The 22,563-nt window shown below is 42.7% G+C and overlaps 1 protein-coding gene across 10 annotated transcripts in view; it reads right to left on the bottom strand.

Annotated features, from left to right (window-relative positions):
* SNX19 (sorting nexin 19) overlaps positions 1 to 21,708 on the bottom strand; it is a 47,224-nt gene extending 25,516 nt beyond the window's left edge. For 7 of the 10 annotated variants that reach the window (XR_003413351.2, XR_001432405.3, XM_015087298.3 and 4 more), the window contains exons 1-8: positions 19,566 to 21,484; positions 17,696 to 17,834; positions 16,349 to 16,449; positions 16,113 to 16,232; positions 14,068 to 14,198; positions 12,748 to 12,844; positions 11,840 to 12,020; positions 9,197 to 9,326 (exon numbers count right to left, since the gene is read on the bottom strand). Coding sequence is in view for 8 of the 10 variants with exons in the window: in XM_015087298.3 (XP_014942784.2) it covers positions 9,197 to 9,326; positions 11,840 to 12,020; positions 12,748 to 12,844; positions 14,068 to 14,198; positions 16,113 to 16,232; positions 16,349 to 16,449; positions 17,696 to 17,834; positions 19,566 to 21,266 (2,600 nt within the window). In the remaining 2 variants the exon portion in view is untranslated. Of the gene's footprint in view, positions 1 to 9,196; positions 9,327 to 11,839; positions 12,021 to 12,747; positions 12,845 to 14,067; positions 14,199 to 16,112; positions 16,233 to 16,348; positions 16,450 to 17,695; positions 17,835 to 19,565 lie in introns of all 10 variants that reach the window. The other 3 variants (XM_015087297.3, XM_027036932.2, XM_053203855.1) reach the window with 3 other exon arrangements.
* Between the last annotated feature and the right edge of the window lie 855 nt (positions 21,709 to 22,563).

Here is a 22,563-nt window from a genome sequence, read left to right as displayed (position 1 = left end):
AATGGGCACAATTTAACTTGCAGTGCCACCTGGTGCCTAGAGGGAGAATTCCTGCTCTAATTCCCTCAGCTTCTTGCTGGGGCTTTCCAAGATGTACTTGTCAAAATGATCTTTCTGTCTTCTGTGCGTATGAAGTTTCTCTCACCCAAACACTTCCTCTGTATCTGTCTCTGACTCTCTCAGAGAGGGACTGGATGAAGATATTCAAAATACGTTTAAAGTTTACTTTTTATTTAAAGTAGAAATAATGCCCCTCCTCTCCTTAAAATGTTCAGTGTCTGTACTATTCTTTATTCTAAACCTAACTGACACCCATCTCACATACAGCTTTAAACACTTACTTTCCTTTATAAAGCCTTTAGCCCCAAGAATCCTAATTTGTTTTGTACTATGTTTACAGTCTATATCCAGTGTCATTTGGCCTCACATTATTCAATATTTCTAATTGTTTCATATGGGTTATTTCTTCTCTTAGGCTGAAAGGACCTTAAAGTAGAAACAGTCACACATTAGATCTGAAGGGCTAGCACAGAGGTATCAAATCTTAGACTTTTCAAAAATTATTTGTAAAGAGGTCACCATAACAAGAACATAAAGTTAGTTTTCTAGAAAGCAAGTGAAGAGGGTTAGGAGCATCTACATTACAGGGCAGTCCCCGGGTTCTGAAGAAACTCTGAGGTTCTGCTCTGGATATGACTGGGGGAGACTTTAAGTATGTAAGGTAGCATGGAGCGCATAGATAGATCATATGAAGAAACAGGCCCTGCAGATCACAAAGCAAGCACAGTAGAAAGACCTCTCCAGAAAGATGTTGAAATGTAAACATATTCTCTACCTCAGATATGTTACTGCCCCAGCAAGTCAAAATCCCCAAGGAAATGGAACATGGACCTTATAAAGATGGGTGAGAAGTCATGGGTGATGCTGCCCTGTGCCAGGCTCACATCAAGAGGCTTTCATTATCATCTCTTATTCTCCAACTAACTTCATGAGTTAGGAACTCTTATTTCCATTTGTAGAGTAACTGAGGCAGAGGGAGGTTACGTGACTTGTCTAAGTCACACAGACAGTAAGACACAAAGTAGTAGGATTTGAATTCAGATCTGTCTGACTTCAAAGCACATATTCTTACTTCCCTGTGTGGAAGGAAAGGGGCTGAGAAGGTACAACAGCAGGAGACACTTCCAGAGAGGTCAAGCCTGTATGGATCTTACAGTGGGAGGCCCAGGGCGGAGAGGGCACTATGTTCTTTTGGAAAGGAGAGTGCGCCAGGATAGGAGAAGGCCTGAAAGGCCCAAAGGAAAACCCTCTTCTCAGGCTCAACCACGGCTATGGGAATTCAAGTTGCTCACTTAGAGCTGCGGGGGAGGAATATAACAGAGGCTCAGTTCACGTTTGTGTTTCTTGTCCCCTAGCACTACTGAGGAATCCCTGCAATTCTCACTAGTGGTAAGAAGATGTTCATTTGACATAAATTTGTTAAGTGCTTTCCACATATATAGCTAGGTACTTATGACAGAATGATGAATAAGACAGAGTCCCCACTCTCAGGATACGGACAGTCTGAAACTGTCCTTCAAAACTGTCTTGGGTTCCTATTTGTTTTTTAAATTTTTTTTAAATGTTGATTTATTTTTGAGAGAAAGAGAGAGAGAGGGAGAGAGAGACAAGGAGAGAGAGACAATGAACAGGAGTGGGGGAGGGGCAGAGAGAGAGGGAGACACAGAATCTGGAGCAGGCTCCAGGCTCTGAGCTATCAGCACAGAGCCTGATGTGGGGCTTGAACTCACAAACCGTGAGATCGTGACCTGAGCTGAAGTTGGACGCTTAACCAACTGAGCCACCCAGGTGCCCTGGGTTTCAATTTGTAGTTATAGATGGACAAGAGATACAAGTAATGTGCCTTGAAAGAAGGTTTTGAGGTTGAAATACCTCATGATACTGTTTTATTCATAACTGATGCAATGATCAATTCTGCCTCTGTGTTTCAGTGTATGAGAATTTATATACAGAAGTGCAAAAACCCACAGGCATAGGCACATAGCCAGTCAGGTACCACCTATCTGTTAAAACTTTAAAGAGGTATTCAAGTAGAAACTGTCAGTATATAACAGAAAAGGCATGAAGTCTTTATCCTAAGATGGGTGTAGGGTAAGTGGCACCTAAGAAATCTGACAGGGAGGCCACTCATAATAGGAGAGACTGCTGTGGCCCATCCTGGCACAATCTATAGAAGTTGAGACCTTTGTCAAGGTCTAGTGGAAGAAGCGTAAGACAAACGATGTTCCTTTTCCCCAAGGAAGCACAATACAACCTAATCCAAAGCCATCAGTGCAAAAAATTATTTTCAGCAACTCTAAAAACTGCCTGAGTCAATAATGAGAGGGCCAGAAAATAATCTGACAGGAAAATTTGAAGACTTAGTCTGAGATAATTTTATATCTTGGGCTCTTACAAAAGTATGCTATTTTCTACAGAAATTGTGTGTAGAAAGAGATCAAGTGTAAGAAACCACAAGGCACCAAAGCTGAATCAAAAGAGAAGTTTATGGGGCAAAGGAGAAAGCTGTAATTTGCGTTTCTTGAGAAACTCTGAGTCTTAACTCTGAAAATCTTTTTCTGACTGGGAATAGGATGTAGAACAGGGACCCTAAGGGAAACTATGCAATCTCTGATCCAGGAGTGTTTTAAGAATAAAATCAGAAATATTCAGATGGAAATGAATTTATATACTACCATCATGTGCATGTGTCCCTCAGTCTAGTCAGATGGAAAGCAAGAGAGATTAGATGGAAATAAGGCACAGGAACTTGCAAGGTCAATTCTAGTGGTCATGCCTTGGTGAGGAAGCTTGCAGAGTAGGGAGGCAGTATGGAGCAGCAGCAATTTCATAGGCTTTGAGGCCAGGATGACTGAAGTGGAATCCTGGGTGTGATACTTACTAGCTCTATAATTCTGGGAAGGTTATTTAACCCAAGTATCATTTTCCTCACTTGTAAAATGTGTAAATATATGTCTATCTCACAGAACTGCACTGCACATTAGTACCTGAAGTACATGGCTGCTTACCTGGTATAGTTAGTATTTAACAAATGTTAGCTCCTTTCCTGTTGCACTTACTTGTACCCTTTGGTGGCAGGCCTGATGTTCCCCCCTTAAGATATAACCAATGTCAGAAAGACCCTTTATCCATCTGCTACCTAGACATGCCCACTGAGAAAGAGGCCCTTGAATAGATTCCTCTTAGAGAGCACCTAAGACTCTGGAGTGACCTAAGAGAATTAGTGGAGGCAAAAGAGTACACGGTCAGCCATTCATAATTGTCTTTCTGGAAAATGCACATTCTTGCCTGGCAGCACAGCCTCTCCAATGCTCCTCTACTCTCTCCCCATACACCTTCTGATTTTCCCTGGAGATAATCTACAGAGATTGCTTTTCTAAGAAAATGAGTCCATGGCCTGGCATAAAGTCCAGTGCCTGCCATTTAATTTTTTCATCCACTTAATTTTCAAGTGCACTGCTTGTTGGACTCCTTAAACCTGACACATTCTTTCTTTTCTTCTTCATCTCCATATAATTCCTGACTTAACATAACTAGTCTCTTTGCCCAGAGATCACAGAACCTTCTTCCCTTTTCCCTACTCTTTTTACCACACTATTCCATTCCCACGTGCCCCTCAACATACACACACAAACACATTCACTCACTCACTCTTTAAGAAATCCTGATGTAGATGCCAAGAATGTGTCTGCTGCCCTTTTGACACAGAGTCTGATGCCATCTTCGGGGCCATGGGGAGGGCAGAGCCACGAGACGTGGCATTCGTGTACTCTACTGCTAGCCTGCCTCATATTTTTATCAGATCACTGCTCTGGGCATCCAAGCAGGGAACCAGTCCAGCTTCTTCTCATTCCTTTGCTCTACATCAGGACTCCATAATAATCTCACCCCTTACCTTGGCTGGGTCTTCCTGCCCCAAACCTTCTACCATCAATGGAGCACAGTACATCTCTCCTCTTTCCCTCCAGCCTAGTCATATCTGAGTACTTGTCCAATTTCTTAACCCTGATTCTGATGCATGCAGGGATACTGTTAAGTTTCTTCTGTTTTCGGACATGAGCAGTCTGCACAAGCTGGATTCACTTCTTGGCTTAGACTGCTACCCCCACTCCTCTTCCCCTCCCTTAGTCTCTAATTCCAAACAAGGAGTGCTCCTTCTTACATAATTGGATGTTCCCAGCACGGAAGCTTACATACGAGGTCAGGCGCGCATGCGTGCAAGACTTCCCTTTGACTTAACAATGCCTTTTTTGGGCATCTAACTTCTCTTTAGCTCCCTTCCCCCACTCTCTCCACACCATCAACAACATCAACAATCAAGGGAGATTTATGAAGCCTGGCTCAGACCAGAACTCTTCCAACCTTGGCTTAGAAGGAGGGGTCATGAGGTTGAATTTACTCTCCTTTTTTTTTTTTTTTTTTTTTTTTTTTTTTTGCAGGCTAGAGAGAGACTGAGGGAGTGACTGTTCATGATTTGGCAGGAGTCCTTGGCATCCAAGGCAGTTACGTATATAGATCTTTTAAGGGAGCAAGGGGAGTAAACAAAGTTGAAAGCAGAAGCTAACTTATTTTCTTAGAGATGATAATGCTGGAAGCTGGAAAATTATGACATTTTCAGGTAATGAATGTAAATCTAGATGGCAGTTCTGTCCCTGATGCCCGAACTGCAGTGTGTTCATGATGACCAGAGAAGTGGCAATAGCTATCAGTGCCATCAATACCAACTACCTTTAAAGTGCAGAACTAAAGACAGCTCAGTATGCTGCAAAAGGATACAGCTCAGATACTTATGGTTTCAGAGACTGAACAGCCATGGTGCTTCCTGGGGACAGTCTCAGAGAGGCCAACACTGAAGCAGGCAGGGACCACACTGTACCTCTTGTAATAGTAAGAAAGGTATGTGGAGTGGTGGGGAGGTGGGGGAGATGCTGTAGCTTTGGGGGGATATCAAATTCCAACTTATTTGCTTACCAAAGCAAATAAAGCCCAAGAATGTAGCACTGTATAAACCGCATCTTAAAAATAAAAAGAAGCGTAAGCCGTTCAGGGAACATGTAACATGGGATGACCTTAGGATTAGGATGCTGCAGGGCCCTTTGTGTTACATGAGAATGTGCATATAGGGAAATGTGGTTTGGATTTTACAAAATGACTGAAAATTTCCTCTTGGGGAACGTAGACTACTCTGAGGCAAAATAATTTTGTTGGTTTTTAATCCCTTCAAATCCCAGAGCAAAACTGATAAGAAAAGATAAAGTCATTAAGCTGAAAATTAGACAAACATGGGTTCAGATTCTGCCTGTGGTATACTTATTAGCTCTGTGATCTGGATTAAATAACCACACTTCTTTGTAAGCCTTAGCTTCCTCATCTTTGAAACGGGGATCATAGCTGTTCTACAGGGCTTTGAGGAGATTAAATGATATAATGCGCTTGTGTGTTCAGTATAGTGTCTGCACAAAGTAAACTCTCAACAAAGGTTTGCCGGGCACTAAAAACGCTGAAGGTGACAATGTTATCTACATTGTGTTATCTACATTGTTATCTACAAAGTATCTACACTTTGAGTCCTGAAGTAAGCCCTGTCTATTCCCTGTCTACCATGCACAGGGGAACTTGCTGGTGTAAGACCACAGACCACAGATACTTCGAACTTCTGGAAGGGGAATTGTAATTCTTTCCCCAGATATCCATGGTTGCCTCTTAACTCCCATCTTTTATTTATTTATTTATTTATTTATTTATTTATTTATTTATACATTTATTCATTCTTGAGAGATAGAGCATGAGTGGGGGAGGGGCAGAGAGTGAGAGAGAGTGGGGAGACACAGAATCCAAAGCAGGCTCCAGGCTCTGAGCTGTCAGCACAGAGCCTGACGCAGGGTTCGAACCCATGACCATGAGATCATGACCTGAGCCGAAGTCGGACGCTTAACTGACAGCCCCTCAGGGACCCCTTGACTCCCTTTAAAACTCTTCAAGAACACTGTGAACCCAGCACCAGCTATTTGAGAAGGGGGCCATGTGCATCATTTAAAAGATGGGAATGATTTCTAGGGAAGGATGAAAGGCCTTGAATAGGGAAGGATGAAACTTTTAATTCTAGTCTGTGGAGACTTAGGGTGTGAAGGGTGTCAACTGGCTATGTTCCCATTTCCACTGTAGCTAACACAAAACAAAATGGACCTAACAATAACATTTGATAGAAGTGGGAAATTTTGATAGGAAGGGATGAGACAAGTGAATAAGGACAAAATATCATCGCCTGGAAAAATCTATGATGAACAAAGATAACAGACCACACTTACAAAGAGTTTTCCAGAAGTAAATAGCCACAAAATTCTATTCTTGCACAAGATTCATCTTGGCTTCATTCAAATTCACTAAAGACATCCAGAATTTCCCTCCTTTAACAAACAGAGATGCCACTCCATTAAAAAAGAAAAAGTTAAAGGAATGTCAAGGGAAATTTAGTTGTAAGCCCTCTCCCTGATTTTGTTTATGGTGTGAGCTCCACATGGGTTTTGCTCATATTCATTCACCAGACAGCTATCTATCCAGCTAACTAGAGTTGTAGTTCTAGTAGAAGTGTCAAGGGCTGGGGACGAAAAGGTGAGCAAGCCTGATTCAAAGTTCTTCTCATGAAGGCATTACTTGAGTCTAGCAGCTCTCCCCACCCATGTAACCAGGAGCACCTGGAAAATACTACTGAATTCTATACTTAACCTACACTTGTCTGTGCTGGAAAGATACCTGGGTGGTCTGCTTCATGATGTCAGACATGGGAATACTCTAGTTGTTACTTTAACAAAGGAACCCATTGGCACAAAGTCACCTAGAAACCCCTTACAAAGCCTTTATTGTTTAGGAGCTCTATTCTGCAAAACTCAGAGACACAGGCACAGTGGGGATAGCAGTTGCTACAGGAGATGGGTATAGGGTAGAGCAACCTGAAGACGTAAAAGTAGAACAAATCTGGGGTCACCAGCTGGAGGAATTAGAAAGAGAAAGAATTTTTTTTTATCCTTTCCTTTTTCTGAAGTGCAAATAATTAAGACCGAACATCTACTGGATACCTTCTACGCACCTGAGATTGACACTATTATTATTCCTATTTTCCAGATGAGGAAACCAAAGCTCAGAGAAATTAATCATAGCAGAGTAGTAGTATATTGTGTGGATAAGAACTTGGGCTTTGGAATTTCTGGATTTGATTTCTGGCTCCACCATGCATTAGCTTTGTGATTGTGGATAAGGCCCTCTGTTCTAACCCCCATTAAACTGTACAAAATGTGAAAAGTAGAGACTATCTGTTTTCTTCACTACTGACCAGCCTGGTGAATTAAGGAGTAAGACCAAAACAATTTCCCAGCTAGATAGACAGGTAAGAGTATTTCAAGGTGAAGTGGATGAATGCTACAAACAGCTTGGACAACTGTCTACCAGTCAAACCCAGAAACTGCTCAGATCAGAGGGCACAATATATTTACTTCTGCACATCCCATCCACTCCACTTTACTCTTATCTCTTCCCTATCCCGAGAGAATTTATAATCATTGCCCACTGAGGTAAATGCAATCTGGCTTAGAATTCTCAAGTTTGAAATTCCCTTGTATTTAATCTCCCTGGTTTAGATCTCTAAGAACCCTGACTATGTAAAATACTACTTCTTCAGTGATCAGCTTGTAATCGCCAAATATATTTCTCTCTCCTTATCTGGTACTGGCTCAAGCCCTTTAATATTCTTAGTTATTTACACTTCAGGTAAACTTCTTCCTACCTTTTTCATATATGAATCCTTATCTTTGAATACTTTCTTGTGTTTTGAAACCAATTTGTCATGTAAATGCCTTCAAGGACGAGAGTAATCAATTATCACATACTAGCTAGTTTTAGGATCTTCCAATTTTTTGAAAGATCAGCATTTTGGAAGATTTTGGAAGATCAGCAAGGGGAAGCTTAACAGAGGAAGAAGAGAAACAAAGGCTCAATTAACAACATCCACAAGTGACTGAAAACAACACAGACAGACTCTGCTTTCAAGTATGAAGGTAATGAGAAAGGAAATGTTTATCTTTGATTTGGCATTTAGTGAGCATCTTCTATGTCCTGGGTCCTGTGTAAGTTGCTGGGGATATAAAGTCAGGTGTACTCCCTAAAGAACTGGTAGTCTAGAACATGGTTTCTCAACCTCTGTACTACTGTTATTTTGGGTAGGATGATTCAGTGTTGTTTGGGGCATGGGGAGTGGGGAGAGTGTTGTCCTGTGTAGTGTAATAGCATCCCTGGCCTCTACCCACTAGATTAAATAGTCTCCTATCTCCCTTCCCAGTTGTGACAACTCAAAATGTCTCCTGATATTGCCAACTACCCCTGGGAGAAAACTGGCCCTCACTTGAGGACCACTAGTTTAGGGAAAGAACATTATTTCTCTAATACGCTGTGTTATCAGTATTATGATCACAACTCTAAGCGTAGACAAGAGGGCTCCTCAGTTCTGGGGGAAGGTGGGAGAGGATACCACACAAAGTTCCACAGAATAAATCTTTTCACAGATCTTTTAAGAGATATAAGTAGTGTTGGGATCACAATCCACATTTTAAATCCAAGTATACTACTATTCCTTACCATCCTGTGGAAGTACTTGCTCAGTTGTTGACTATTTACACACCTTTTGGAGAAAACAATCTTTATTTTCAGAGCACTGATCTGTTTTCGCCTTGTCTTTCTCATTATTTATCATCACAGTGAATACATACTGTCAGTGAAATGTTCACTGTAACAAGGTGAACAGTGTAGGGCTTGGGGTTTAACTGGGTGGAGAATGGATCCCCCAGTAGTAAGAGTTGAAGTATTTTAAGATCACAGGCAATGTCTGTAACTCAGTGGATTATGCCAGAAGTCCTATAGAAGCAGACCCATTCACTCTTTAGACAATGAGGTGATTAATACAAGCCTTTTGGTACACTTCAGGCAGTCTTCATCCCTGAACCCCTACAACAGAGTCTCTGTCTTCCGTTATGGCCACAGGTTTCCTGGACTCGACATTTTCCCTCTCCAGTGCAGAATTCAGAATTCACACCCAAGCCCTGTCCAACTTGAGACTCTAATACGATAGAGAACTCTGCAGTCTTACCTCTGAATTAGGGTCCCAAAGACAAGACGAAGAACTTTTTGCATGTTTTCTGTACACAGCCATCTCCACTGTTCCATTAGCAGCAAGAGGAGCAGATCCAGGGCTGTGTCAGCTAGCTCTGTCTCTGTCCCTGGGGAATGAAAGGCATCAAAAGTAACTGAGAAGAGACCCATTCAGGTGGAACATATTTCAACGAACTGGATCTTCACCTTTATATCAATCATCTTGTATTTCTGTAATTCTTCTTTACTCAAATCAAGAGATGTTTACTTTATATCTAAGAAGTTCAGTGATAGGCTCTGTATTTCTTTATAATTCTTTTGTTTATGTTCCTCACTCAGTAAATATTGTTTGCCTTTCTAAAAGATTTTGCATATAAATATTTTTCCCACCTAGCTTCTGTTTCTTCTGTATTCTCTCCAGGGAGCTGAATACATTCTGTTCCAAGTAATTGCTCCCAACTAGTGACTAACTGGAATTGGCAAGGCCCAGTCTCTTCCATCCTTATATTCCACTGGCCTCCACAAAGCATCATGGAAATGTTGTGGGCAGCAGATCTGGGGAAAGATTTAGGATTCATTCTCCTATAAACAAGTTGCTTTGAAAGCGTCTCCATTACACAGAGCTGTTGGGTTGGGATCCAGGAGGCTTCAGTTTGGTTCTGAGATAACATGCAGTTCTAGAAAGAGCACTATACCTTTGGTAAAATAGGCCATGACAATTATTGATTTCCTTCCTATTTCAAAGACTGGAAAGAGGACCACAAATGAGTTCACATCCGTGCTAAGCTGAAGTCTCTTGAACAGATGTATTTCATGGATGGAAGCATCTGTTCTCTAACCCTGTTCAGGGGTCCCATGTCATCTGTGATTTGCCTCCCAAAAGACATCTCTAGGAATATATGAATGAATGAATGAATGAATGAACGAATGAATGAATCTCAGCAATCTGATGCTATTGCTGTGATTAATATTACAATTAATCATCAACAATAATTTTGTTGGTCTAGGACAAATAGGTATTGTCTGAGCCAGTTTGCCCAAGCTCTTCTCCCTAAAGGGTTCTTTAGAACATTAATGACTTCAGATTTAGATGAATCTGTTAGAACTGAATCCTACTTTTTTCTTAATCCCACCCAATATATATATTTTTTCTGCACTGCATTTCAAGGGGAATTTGTTCAGAACTGGTATGTTTACTTTCCAGTCATTTGGTCAAAGACAGGATATTTAGGTCCTTGGGAAACAGCATCATTCTGAGCATCTGTCACCCTTCTCAATTCTATTTTCTCAGGTTTAGTGTTTACCTAGAGCTGCCACCATGTGGTGACAGTTAGTCATAGCAGAAAATATAAGAAAAAGCAAAACAAGGCACCAAGTCCTCTGGAACAAAATGGTGAATTTCCTGTCCTGTGAGAATTTTGAGTTTCTTAAGGCTAAAAGAAAAGCTCAGGCATAAACTATATCTTTAGAGTTATGATGTTGAAAATTTACAGCCTTGATTTTGGCTGTTTACACTGTTTTACCCATTTCATCTTTCTTACAGTTCTGATGCTTTTGCCATTATAACACTTTATTTACTTACCCAGTGAGACATGTGTGAAGAGGTGGGGTTGTAAATTTCATTTTTTCTTCCTCACAGTTAAGCAGAGGTCCCATAGAGTGAGGTCAAGTGACTATTCATGGGCATCCAAGAAACAATGTTGAAATCTGCTTTTTTGGTTTTTTTTTTTCCTTCTGAACTAAAGATTTTGTGATCTCTTCTTGAAGAGACTTTGTGGGAAACTTTGTCTTGGTGGAACTGAAAACCTTTTTTATAAATTGTAGCTCAGCAAACATACTAATATCCTGGGCTCCCATTTTTGCCCATGTAGAAAACATCTGCACTTTTTCTAGGAAGCAAACCTGCCCTATCCTCACCTCTTCTCCTTTCCTGTTCTATGGTGGGGCACTGGGTGGTATCACTTGCCATGGCAGTAAATAAAACAGAAGGAAAAGCTCCAGGGAGAGGAAGAATCCCATTTCACACAGGTTGCACTTCAGCTGCCCTGTGCTATATCTAAGTGAAGATTTCTAGTAGGCAAGTGGAAAGACAATATCCAACATTTAGGCATCATCAGCACATGTGTTAGATTTGAAATCAATAGTACAAATGAGATCACTCAGGGGGACCATGCAGAGTAAGAATAAAGAGCCAAAAATAAAGCTCTGGAAGGCTAGTAAGAGAACCAACAAATGGGACTAAGAGACTAACTACATGAGAGGCAGAAAGAAAACCAGGAGAGGGGGACCATGGACATGAAGGAAGGAAGTTTTGCAGATAAAGGGAGTAGTCCAAAGATGCCAAAGCATGCCATAAATAACATACGTAAGATAATGATATGATAAGCATGGATCTCATCTTGCTGGATCAGAGCTCCCTGTTTTTGTGCCCTGTTCCCCTGTTTGAATCAGCTCTGGGGACTGTGTCGGATTCTTCTTTGTATGCCAGGCTCGGCAGAGCACCTCAAGCACTGGTTTTTAACACATGGTTTGCTTAGCTAAACAGAAGAGAAATTAAATGGACAAATCCCAACTGTCACAAGTCCCAAGTATACTATACCATGGCTCCCTTCTCTGTAGGAGCAGGGACCCTGTCACTTACCCGGATCACTGGTGCTGAGGTCTTGGGCTGGCACGGCTGGATCTGACAAGTAACCATCCACACAACCTTTGGGGATTTGTTCACGGTCTTTTTCTGGGACTTCTGCTGGCTGCATTTCTAGTAACTTTGTCTGTTTTTCAATAAAGGACTCCATCCCAGACATGGATAGGATCTCTGACTCCTGAGGAAAGAGCCAGTGGCACATCACATAAAGTATGAGGAATATATGAGAGCAACTGTGGCACTTGAGTTTCCCTGTTCCTTCTCTGCAAAAGTATCATGAGTACAGAACCCAAATGACTCTGTGACTACCTCAGGAAAGTCTTTAGCTTCTACCAAAACTGCAAGTAAAACAATGCCTTTGTATTTGCACTTGCTGCAAACACATTTGGGTCATCTATTCTTTTCCAGGAACTGGCTTTCCTTCTCATTCTGCCACCTTTTATTCCAAACCCATGGTGCTTGAGAAGTCAAACTGCTGACCCAGAGCCAGCAGGAATTACAAACTACCCAGAGAAAATACTTTTAGAATAAAAGTTAGAGGGGTGCCCGGGTGGCTCAGTCGGTTAAGCGTCCAACTTCAGCTCAGGTCATGATCTCGCGGTTCGTAAGTTCAAGCCCTGCGTCAGGCTCTGTGCTCAGAGCCTGGAGCCTGCTTCAGATTCTGTGTCTCCCTCTCTCTTTGCCCCTTCCCCAGCTCACACTCTGTCTCTCTCTGTCTCAAAAAGAAATAAACATTAAAAAAAAATTAAAAAAAAAAAAAGAATAAAAGTTAGAGACACAGATGCTGGTTAGGTCCTTCAGCAAGGCACCTACATCCCTCCTAACTTTAGAGAATGTCTCAATTGTCTATAACTGCAGGGTCAACCTCCCAGTGATTAATTCCAGGAGTCATCTGGTTATCTTACCACACTGCCTTCCTGAAAACAATAGAGAATCTTCTCAGGTGCTTCAGTTATATTCAGTGCTGGAGCAATCTTACTGGATGAGAACCTCAGCCTGGACCTGGTATTGACACAACGAGCAGAAACAGAATGTAATGCATGATTTGGATTCCTATATGAAGGACTGACAAGTATTAATACCTTAAAACAAGAACACTCATACTTATTCTAGGGATCTTACTGTGGTCAGAGTTGCCAGGAGAGACCTGGCCCTGAAATTCTTCAAGTGACAGTCAGGCAATTCTCAATACATAGTGCAACCACTGCACTAAGCTATGTGCACAACGCATTTGTGAAAGGGTTTTTGCTAATGTAAAACAGGGACCAGTCTATCATGGCTGTATTCCCATAAGCTAGAAGAATGGCTAGCATATACTATATTCTCATTAAAAATTTGTCAAAGATTAAAGAGACGTGTGGAATAAACCAAGGCTTTAGTTGTTACTGTTGGTACCCTATTTGCACATCCATTTATTCTCCTTGTATTCCAAATAAAACCAGGGGAAGGACCACAAGTGCTAACCTCAATGTTTCAAGGATCTTATAAGCACAGATATCATGGTCACCTTTCAAAATATGGGCTCAGTAAAAAAAAAAAAAGAAAAAAAGGCTAAAAATTATGAGTGTTATTGCTGGTACATGACACATGTACACAAAGACAGTCAGACATACAGACATAAAAATACAAACTCTATCCTTCCCTCTCCCCATTCCAACACACACATAAACACACATTATCTCTTTCTCTCTGTCTCTTCATAATGGCCCAGATACAGATATGAAGTTTGCACTAAAGGTTAAGAGTGGTGCCATTCCCTTCCACATGTTGGCTTTGAAAGGGTACATTTGGGACCCTAGTGCAGGAAACAATAGCTGGCCCCTTCCTGTTTATTGCTAGTATATGCATCTTTGGAGCTAAGGGTTGCAGAAACGATGGCAAACAGAGATCAGTTATCAGCCTTAATTCTTCATAGAAAAGAAACATCTAAATTTTACAGGAAAATAGAAAAGGACACTATCTCTATTCTAGAGTTTTCCTTCTAATTAAAAATTCCTGATCAGTTTAAGTCCTGGGATCCTATGGCGAGACAAACATTCATCAGGGATGCCTATGCTGGATCTTAGGCTCCTTTAGGTTGGTGGAGCCTGGTTTTGTATAATAACTGGTATGTGTTACCCATCTCCTCTCTCCTAGGGATTGAAAGTGGAGATGGGATTTGGCTAAAGACTGGCAATCAACTTGAGAACTGGAAAGGGTCCCTGGATAACTGAAGGGTTTCTCACTTGCTAGTCTTCTTGCCTTCTGTCTGGGGCTTGCTTTCTGTCTCGGCCTCACTCAGCTCTTCTGTGGGACTCTGGGGTTCAGAGCGAGGAAATGCTGTCTTCAAGGTGTCCACGATAGCACTCACCACCATCTGCAGGGGTCAGAGGTGCAGGGTCAGACAGGAACCACCAAATGAGCAGTTGTCTCATGCTGCTTTATGCAATTAGGATGCGCAGATAGCTAGGCTAGCTAGTGGAATCTTACTCATCAGCACAGTCAGGTATCAGGCAGATTTACTGTCAACTATTCTGCCTTTTCTCTATGGCCATAAAAATCTTCTTCCTCACAGAGTTAAGACAAACAATACCATGGGAAAATAAGTCAAAACAAACAATGAGATAAATAAAAACCTTGAGAGTTCTACAGGCTGGTGAAATACTTTTCATTTCTCAATTTCTTTCCTTGTATATAAAGGAATAATTTTTAGTTTGTAAATCAATAATACTTTCACCAAGATGTGAATAAATGGAAGTAACATAGGCAGGGATATATAGAAAAAAGAAAGAGAAAAGATTATCAAATAAGAAATGCAGTCTGGTAGCATACATATTAACATGCTCAGAGTAATTCACAGAGTAAAGAACTGGTTTTTCCAGTTAATTCAAACAATTTCTCTTCTTTACAGAAAGAATAACAAAAATCACTCATGTCAAAATTAAGGAATCTTGAGTTGATATCAACTTTTCTACTCATAAACACCAAATATTTGGTCATAAAGACCAAATAAAGCAATCCTCACTGAAGAGTAAGAGTTGTCTGTATTTCTCAGAATGGGAAAATGGCATATAGATATTTGCTAAAAAGGAAAATGCACAAACAAATGAAACCCTACAATACTCAAGAAATGAAAAGAAATCTTTACTTTTCCTTTGGTGCTCCTTGCTAATTAACACTGCTGGCTAAGAGTAGTGTCATGCCTTCCTGAACTCATGCCTGTGTTCATCCTCTATAAGAAGCACAGCTAGCACAGCTGAGACAAGGCTGGAGTGGCTGAGTAAGACTACAGTAAAGCATAGGGCATAACAAACCAAGGAAAGAACACAGAGGATAGTATGAATAGATAATGGCACCTTGCTCTCAAGGCTCACAAAATTGTAGATCTCTGGGGAGGGTCTTTATCTGCTTTGTCACTGTTGTGTCACCAGCAGCTAGTACTATTCATGGCTTTGAGGAGGCAAGCAGTAACTGGATGGTGAGTCAGTGAGTGAACACATCTGTGTGGATGGACACATCTGCACGGAACTTTGGGGATTCTACCTCATTCATCCCTTTCCAGTTTGCAGGTTTTTCCTCACAGCAGTGAATTTCTCCTAATTCCTACCACATGAAATTCCACTTTAACATTTTATCCTCTTAAGTCTAGAGTGATGCCCCACCTTCTGCTAATGAGTCAGTGTTTTCTAACCTTTTAAAACATATGCCATCTTTTGATAAACATAAGTCTCAGACTTGTGCCCTGGGGACTCTAAAATCAGCTGGTAATCACTATTTATAGGGTATAATGTACTACACAAATATCCTTCTCCTACCATCTCCAAAGGTTCTGAGATCCCCTCTTGAAAGTACAATTCTCTCCACTCTCTGTTCTCTAGCAGAGAATCACCACACCAGTCTAAGTCCAGCTGAGTGTGTGGTCTTGGGGCTCTTTTACTTGAGTGACCAATACCAAGAATGATCTCCTCCAGAAAAGACTTTTCTGACCTCACCTATTTATGGAGGTACAGATCTATCCTTACCTCCTTCCACTAGAATAACAATGTCATAATATCCCCCAGGAGATATGTGTACATGTATAGTGTCAGGGTGAGTGTATCCTCATAGTTGCTTACTGTAATTCAGGAAGGTGATGATCCAAGCAATATTTACAAGAGGTCTTGAAAATTCTAGTCCACGTTCTACTGACTCCTTTCTGCTGTCTCTCCCCATCCCCAATCTCCTTTATTTTTTAGTCCCTGCTTATGCTCTGATGGGACACTAAAGCTGAGCACAGTGGCCCTGCAGGTACCTTGTCTATTCTGGACACCATGAATGGTTTCTTGACAAAGGCAATACGAGCATCTGTGTTCAGAGCAAGGAACTCCTGCATCTCTTCACTGTTAGCGATCTCTGGAATGGCACAGAGTTGCTGCAAAAGACACAAGAAAGACTTCAAAGAGAAATTCCTGTTCCCAGGTCTCTCCAGCTTGGCTTGGGTATCTGGTAATCAGAATGAGAGCACAACCAAAACAGAAGGATACTGACCTTTAGAAAGGATTCCAGGAGGCTCTTACGGGCTTCTACTCTGTCACTATCCATGTTTCCAAATGGAAGATCTGGAAAGAGCTTTTTAGGACCCTTTACATCTTAAAAAAAACAAAAAACAAAAACAAAAACTCATTCACTTAACATTTACTGAGGTATTCCATATAAAACATATCATATATGTAAGGAAAACAGAACTATTGAATACATTCCTAGGATTTTTTTAATTTCAGGAGTTCCAAATATATCTTAAGGAAATAATACTTACAATCTACTCTCGTACTAAGGTATATGAGGCCATACACTACAATGGTTATAGATGAAGGCTCTGAACTCCAGTTGCCCAAGTTAAATTTTTTTTCAAGTTTATTTATTTTAGTTTTTTAAATGTTTATTTAGAGAGGAGAGAGAGACAGAGTGCAAGCAGGGGAGGGGCAGAGAGAGGAGACACAGAATCTGAAGCAGGCTCCAGGCTCTGAGCTGTCAGCACAGAGCCCAACGCAGGTCTTGAACTCAAACTGCGAGATCATGACCTGAGCTGAAGTCGGATGCTTAACCGACTGAGCCACCCAGACGTCCCTTTTTTCTGCAAGTTTAAAGTTTTGCTCCAGTCCCTACTGTGAGAATGACCTAAGGCAAGTTGTTTAATCTTCCTTTGACTTTTTTTTTTCTGTATAATGATATCTGTTTCATAAGCTGTTAGAATTAAATGAGCTAATATATGTAAAGTACCCAGAAGAGAAACTGGCATATATTTTCAAGTTTAACTCAGTAGTAGCTATTGTTATTAAGAAAGAAAATACATAACTGAAATCCATAACTTATGCCTAAACTTTATTTGGGTGATCATCAGTAATTTTTTTTTTTTTTTAAAAAGTAGCTGCTTACCAGCTTTTATTTAGATTTAAATTTTATTACCTTTTTGTATTGTTCCTACGCCTTATGGGTGTCAAACAACACAGACACAAAAGCCTGATTTTTGAAGAATGGCAAACATTTCTGGATACTATTTAATATTTAAGAGCAATCCATCGATGCCTCTGGAAAAGTTAATTTAATGCCTCATGCTACCTCACAGACACAGGTGCAAATGTGAAAGCTTCTTAAGCTTAAACTAGATAGGCCCCAGAACAGAGCATTCAGTGGCAAAGAAATTCCTCAGAAACAATGTGATCAGTGCCATCCTGCACTAAAAAGCATCTGAAAACAAATGGGGGAAGCACAGGCTCCTTGATGCTGTGTTCTCCTCCACCATCCCTCCTCACAAACTAGTAGGCCTCTAGCCTCTCAGATCAGGTGGCTAGATGTGTAAAGCAAGCAGGCAGTCCAGCCTGGGGAAACTCTGACTTTTGATGAACTTCCGTAGATCTGATTTCTCCTCCAGACGTGTCTGCAGATTGAGGAACTCGCGGTAGCGGCGATTCACAGTGTGGTAGGCCAGCTGCTGCAGGCCACTGCTGTTCTCACCGTCCAGAGCTGTCTCATACTGTTGAATGAACAAATTTGTTTAGTGCAGCAGCTCATTGGCCACAGAGTACGAGCAGAGTAGGGGTAGAGGGAGAAAGATGTTCCTATTGTTTCTGAACCTATTAGAGCTGATTGCTGCCCTGAGTTGTAATGAGTAACTCAAATTCCCAGGGCAGCTGAATTAAGGAATGAGATGCATTTCCTAACACATGTGCCCCAGAAAAAGAAGAGTTTTGCTGTTCTCCATTCTCTTCTTCCATCTCAAAACTCCCTCCTGCAAACACTTTGACTTATAAAATTGGCTAATTAATTTTCAAATCTCAGAGTATAAAACAGAAGATAAAACAGCAATAAAAGTGACACTGCCTCTTTCACTCCTAAATAATGGGTTTGGACGTTATAAGAGGATAACCATTTGCTATTATACTCAACCAGTGATTATTTATGTTAGTTGGGAGAAGAACAAATAATCCAGAACAGCTGATGAATAAAATCATTTGTTTGCCTGGAATGCATTAAAGAACCATGTGTTTTTATTTTGCTTTGGGCAGATTAATTATTATTCTTGGAGCTCAAGTGAAATTTGTTTTCCTAAGTACATATCATCTGTATGATTGGAAGTCACATGAAGACTGGAGATGTCGTAAGGGGTCAAGGTTTGCTGTCTTAATATGCGTGGAGGGCCAGTATGTGGGAAAAGACAACTTGTACTGGATGTTCCCCCAGAGTGAACACCCTGAAGCTGTGACTTAGTACAGGGTAGACTTTTTGACAGAGTAGTTAAGATATAATGAAATTATGTGGAAGAACTATGTATGCACTTGTCATTAGGAGTAGGTTACCATTATTATTTGGAGGAGGTATTATAGTGTGAGGCAAGTGATGGAAGAAACGATCTCTTTGTTGGTGGGACTTAAAGCTATTTTAAAATTCTCTAGAGCCAGAGAGAACTATTCATTATGAACTGACATGAGCAAAGTAGTAGTCCCTCACACTAGCACTGAGAAGGCCTAGCTATGAGACAGATGGAATTCAGGGTGGGGCTCTCAAACTTGGAGCACCTGTGAATTAGGATGCTTTTTGTGGATTTTTCTCCTTGAGGGACACTAGTCAATACTCATACATTCCCAAACCTGGCTGCACGACAAAAATCACTTGGGCTGCTTTTTAAATATTCAGATTCTGATAGATTTGGAATGAGAATTTCCAAAAATACCCTCTTCAGGTAATCTGGAAGCAGCCTATCCTACAGCCAGTTAAAGGGAGACTCTGCTATAACTGAACCCATCTGATACATGAACCCCTTCATATCATCTTTGCCAAGTAGTTCCTACTTCTGTGCTTAAACATCTCTAGGAATGAGGAACTTGCCACCTTCTGAGATGTATATAGGTAAATAAACTTCCTTCCTAAACAAAGTACAAAAGATACTAGTAATTAAAAAAGGAAAGAAAGAAATGAACAGTAGAAAGAGAATTTCTGGACAAAACTCTATACATTGGGAACCACTGAAAAATATGACCCTCAGTATCCTAAGAATCCTGAGATTCTAGGATTGTCTGCATGGGTACAAAACAGAGGCCAACTCTGCTTTACAAATGATCTTCAGACCATTCACATATAGATTCTTGTTCAATTAAACATAACAAGTGAAGAGTACCCTCTCTCCCTTAGATTCCTAGCTTCGCTGTCTCTGCTTTCCAAACCCATTCCCAGCCCAGTGGGGGTGACCAAATTCTAATCCTGTTACCTTCACCGTGTAGAGCGTGTATGGGTGGAATCCAGTGCCACTGTGCTCTCGAGCAGTAATGGTACCAGTGATACGAAGGTTCTGGATAACAACTGGGCCGTCTGGACTGCTCAGGGGCTCAAAGCTGAAGGTGGCTGAGCTGACAGGACCGGTTGGAGAGGAGGAAAGCAGAACCTGTGGGAGACTAGGATCTAAGGAGCTCACGCCATTGGTGAGATCCTTCTCTAAGCATGAGGGTCGTGGGGGGCAGGTCCTCTCCGGATCTGTCAGCAAAGCTGTAAGAGAGGTGACATCTCCTTGCTCTACTTCCTTGTCTGCTGTGTCAATGTGGATCTCTGGGCAGGAAGTCAGCATGGAGACCAGCAGGCCTGCCTCTGTTTCTGTTCCTGGACCCTCCTCGGCCTCTGCTCCTTCGATTCCTTCAGATGCCTCAACATTCTTAGACTCCAGAGACTGGGGACCCTCTAGGGCACACAGGGCATCCTGGATCCTGTCAGAGAGGAAGTTGCCTGGGGTCATGAGCATGATGGTTTCTTTACTCAGTTCAGACAATGGAGACTCCAGCTCTTCACATAAGAACAAAGGGCCTCGAATATCTGGCTGTAGGAAATGAGATGCGTTGTTTCCTACTTTCCTTTCTTCTGGCACTCCACCCAATTCTCCCTCTATTGCTTCATGGCCTTCTTCAACTTCTGGCGAGTGGTGGGAAGGCCCCTCTGGCTCACTACAGTTTAGTAGCACTGGTGCTGCTGCTGCTGGAGACGGGGCTCTCACTTCTGGCAGACTCTGTACCTCAACAATCAGAGGCAGAGATGTGGGCACTGAGGGCTTTTCCAGACCACTGGCTGGGGAGGTTGGTTTAACCACTCCTGTAGGATTATTTCTGGCCTTGGAAAAGATGCCCACAAGTACAAGGTGGATCCAGTCGGGATCTGAAAGCTTGCTGATTAGTGGTAAGATTACATTGCAAGTAATGAGTTCCACCACAACATGGCGCCCGGTCCGGGTCTCCAAGTGGGGCTTTGGCACGAGTCCTTGCAGTAACAAATTTACAATGCCACGTGTATAGGTGACCTCAGTGCTGGGGCTCTGTACAGCAGGATGTGGGGCAGTAGCTCGGCAGTAAGCCTCCCAGAGCTGGGAGGGCTCAACTGTACCACTCTGCTTCTCAGCTGTGGCCTCCTTTGCCTGAATATAGCTCTGCAGGTGACAACCGCACAGAGTCAGAACCCTCTGAACAAGAGCATGACTGTCCACCATGCCCATCCTCCTCCGGAGCTCCTGGACCAAGCCTCTCATGGCGGCCTCCATTTCTTCCTCAAAGGCTGGCTCCTGGCTCACTGAGCGATACCAGGAAGACACAAAGTCCCGAATAATCATCTGGATGGTGCGGTTGATCTCCTGTTCCAATTGCCTCTCTGCCTCAGGGTTTGGAGGACAGGTGGCCACTGGGATGAAGCGTTCCAGATGCAGTCGACCTGAAGCCCCCACAATGGCGTTTGAGCCCAGCCATCCTCCCAGCACCGCTAGCAATGCAGACAGAAGGCAGAGAAGCCACACATTGACCAGAAAGTGGATGACCATGAGCCAGCCGAGCACGATCCCCACAGTCATCAGCTTCCGGCTACTCAGCAGGTTACTGAGGCTCCAGCTGGACTCAGCTGGAGTCTCTTGCAACGAGGACACTGTCTCTGCCTTCATGGCTGAAAGGGTCAGGTGGCTACCCAGACAACCGCTCTCTTACCTCACCCGAGTTAGGGAATGGGGCACTAACTGTGTACGGAGACGAGGTTATGTGGAGTGCTATTCAGGACCCGGCGGGCTCTGGGCCCTCCACGTCCTAGAGGCAATGCAAAGCGACAGAGGCGGCTCTGCTTCTCCCCCTCGCTCCAGCCCCTTCCAGCGGAGAAGCAGCTCTCAGCGTCCTCACCTGACACTTACAGACGCCGTGCACCGGGTCACATACCGCTGGGGGGCGCGCCCAGACGGAGCCCCGATGTTCGAGGGACTCAACGGTGTCTTCGCCGCCGCCCTCGGAGAGACCCTCCGCCGGGTTGGGGTCCCGGACGACTGCGCTCCGCAGCCCGACTTCTGTCACGGCTGCCGGCCGGCGGCCGCCGGCGACAGCTTCCGGGTCGACGTCGGCGGAGCAGGGCATGCTGGGAGAGCGTTAGCGCACCCCTGGGCGCGGCGCTGCGCAGCTCCCCCTGGTGGTGAGGAACGGCCGCGACAGCACCTGCGGACACCGGTTTCCCAAACTGTGTGCTTGCAGAGCCAGTGCTCAAGGGTGTGACAAAAGCCGCGTGGAACGCAGAGCGGCCTTGCAGGCAGAACCCCCCCCCCCCGAAGGACTGAGACTTCTAGGTTTAATTATTAAATAAGTTCGCCGACATCTCTTCCTGCTTAGGCAAAGTCTCACTAACCCAGTTTGTTTCAATCCCATATGGAAATGTTTTCGTTGTCATGATACATTTCAACATTTACCCTGCTTCCCCCCAGAGCCCCCCCCCCCGAATCCCCAATACACAGCTCACCTACCTTGTTCTGAGCAATTGCAGAACACAAGGCATAAAACATTATTAAGGGATGGATTTATTCCTTAAATTTCATATACTGTGTTACAAAATCCTATTTGTGATTTGGGAGTTATTTGCTGGTGGCATTACCCAAGCTATTAGATACTTTGAGCATCTGCTATAGTTAATCACTGTGAATGGGTACTGTGGAGGAATAGAAGCAGTCCTTGTCCTCAAGAACCTTGTGGCTAATGGGGGAGATGACAAGTTCTTGGATCATGATGGATAACAACGCAAGTCAGTATGGTGTATAGTAAAATGCAAAATCTTATAGGTGTTCAGGGGAAGGACAGATCACTGTGGGTTGCAGTGGTGTAAGGGAAACCTCACAGAGAAAGTAGCCTTTATGTTGAATCTTCAAGCGGGTGAGTTTGTTTCTACCCACTCCATGTCTTCTTCCACTTTCTTCCCCAAATATATGA

This window comes from Acinonyx jubatus, chromosome D1, assembly GCF_027475565.1.
Source record: "Acinonyx jubatus isolate Ajub_Pintada_27869175 chromosome D1, VMU_Ajub_asm_v1.0, whole genome shotgun sequence".
In the NCBI taxonomy this organism is placed as follows: domain Eukaryota; kingdom Metazoa; phylum Chordata; class Mammalia; order Carnivora; family Felidae; genus Acinonyx; species Acinonyx jubatus.
Note: the sequence above shows the minus strand (reverse complement) of the source record. Positions and strands in the feature narration are given on the sequence as shown.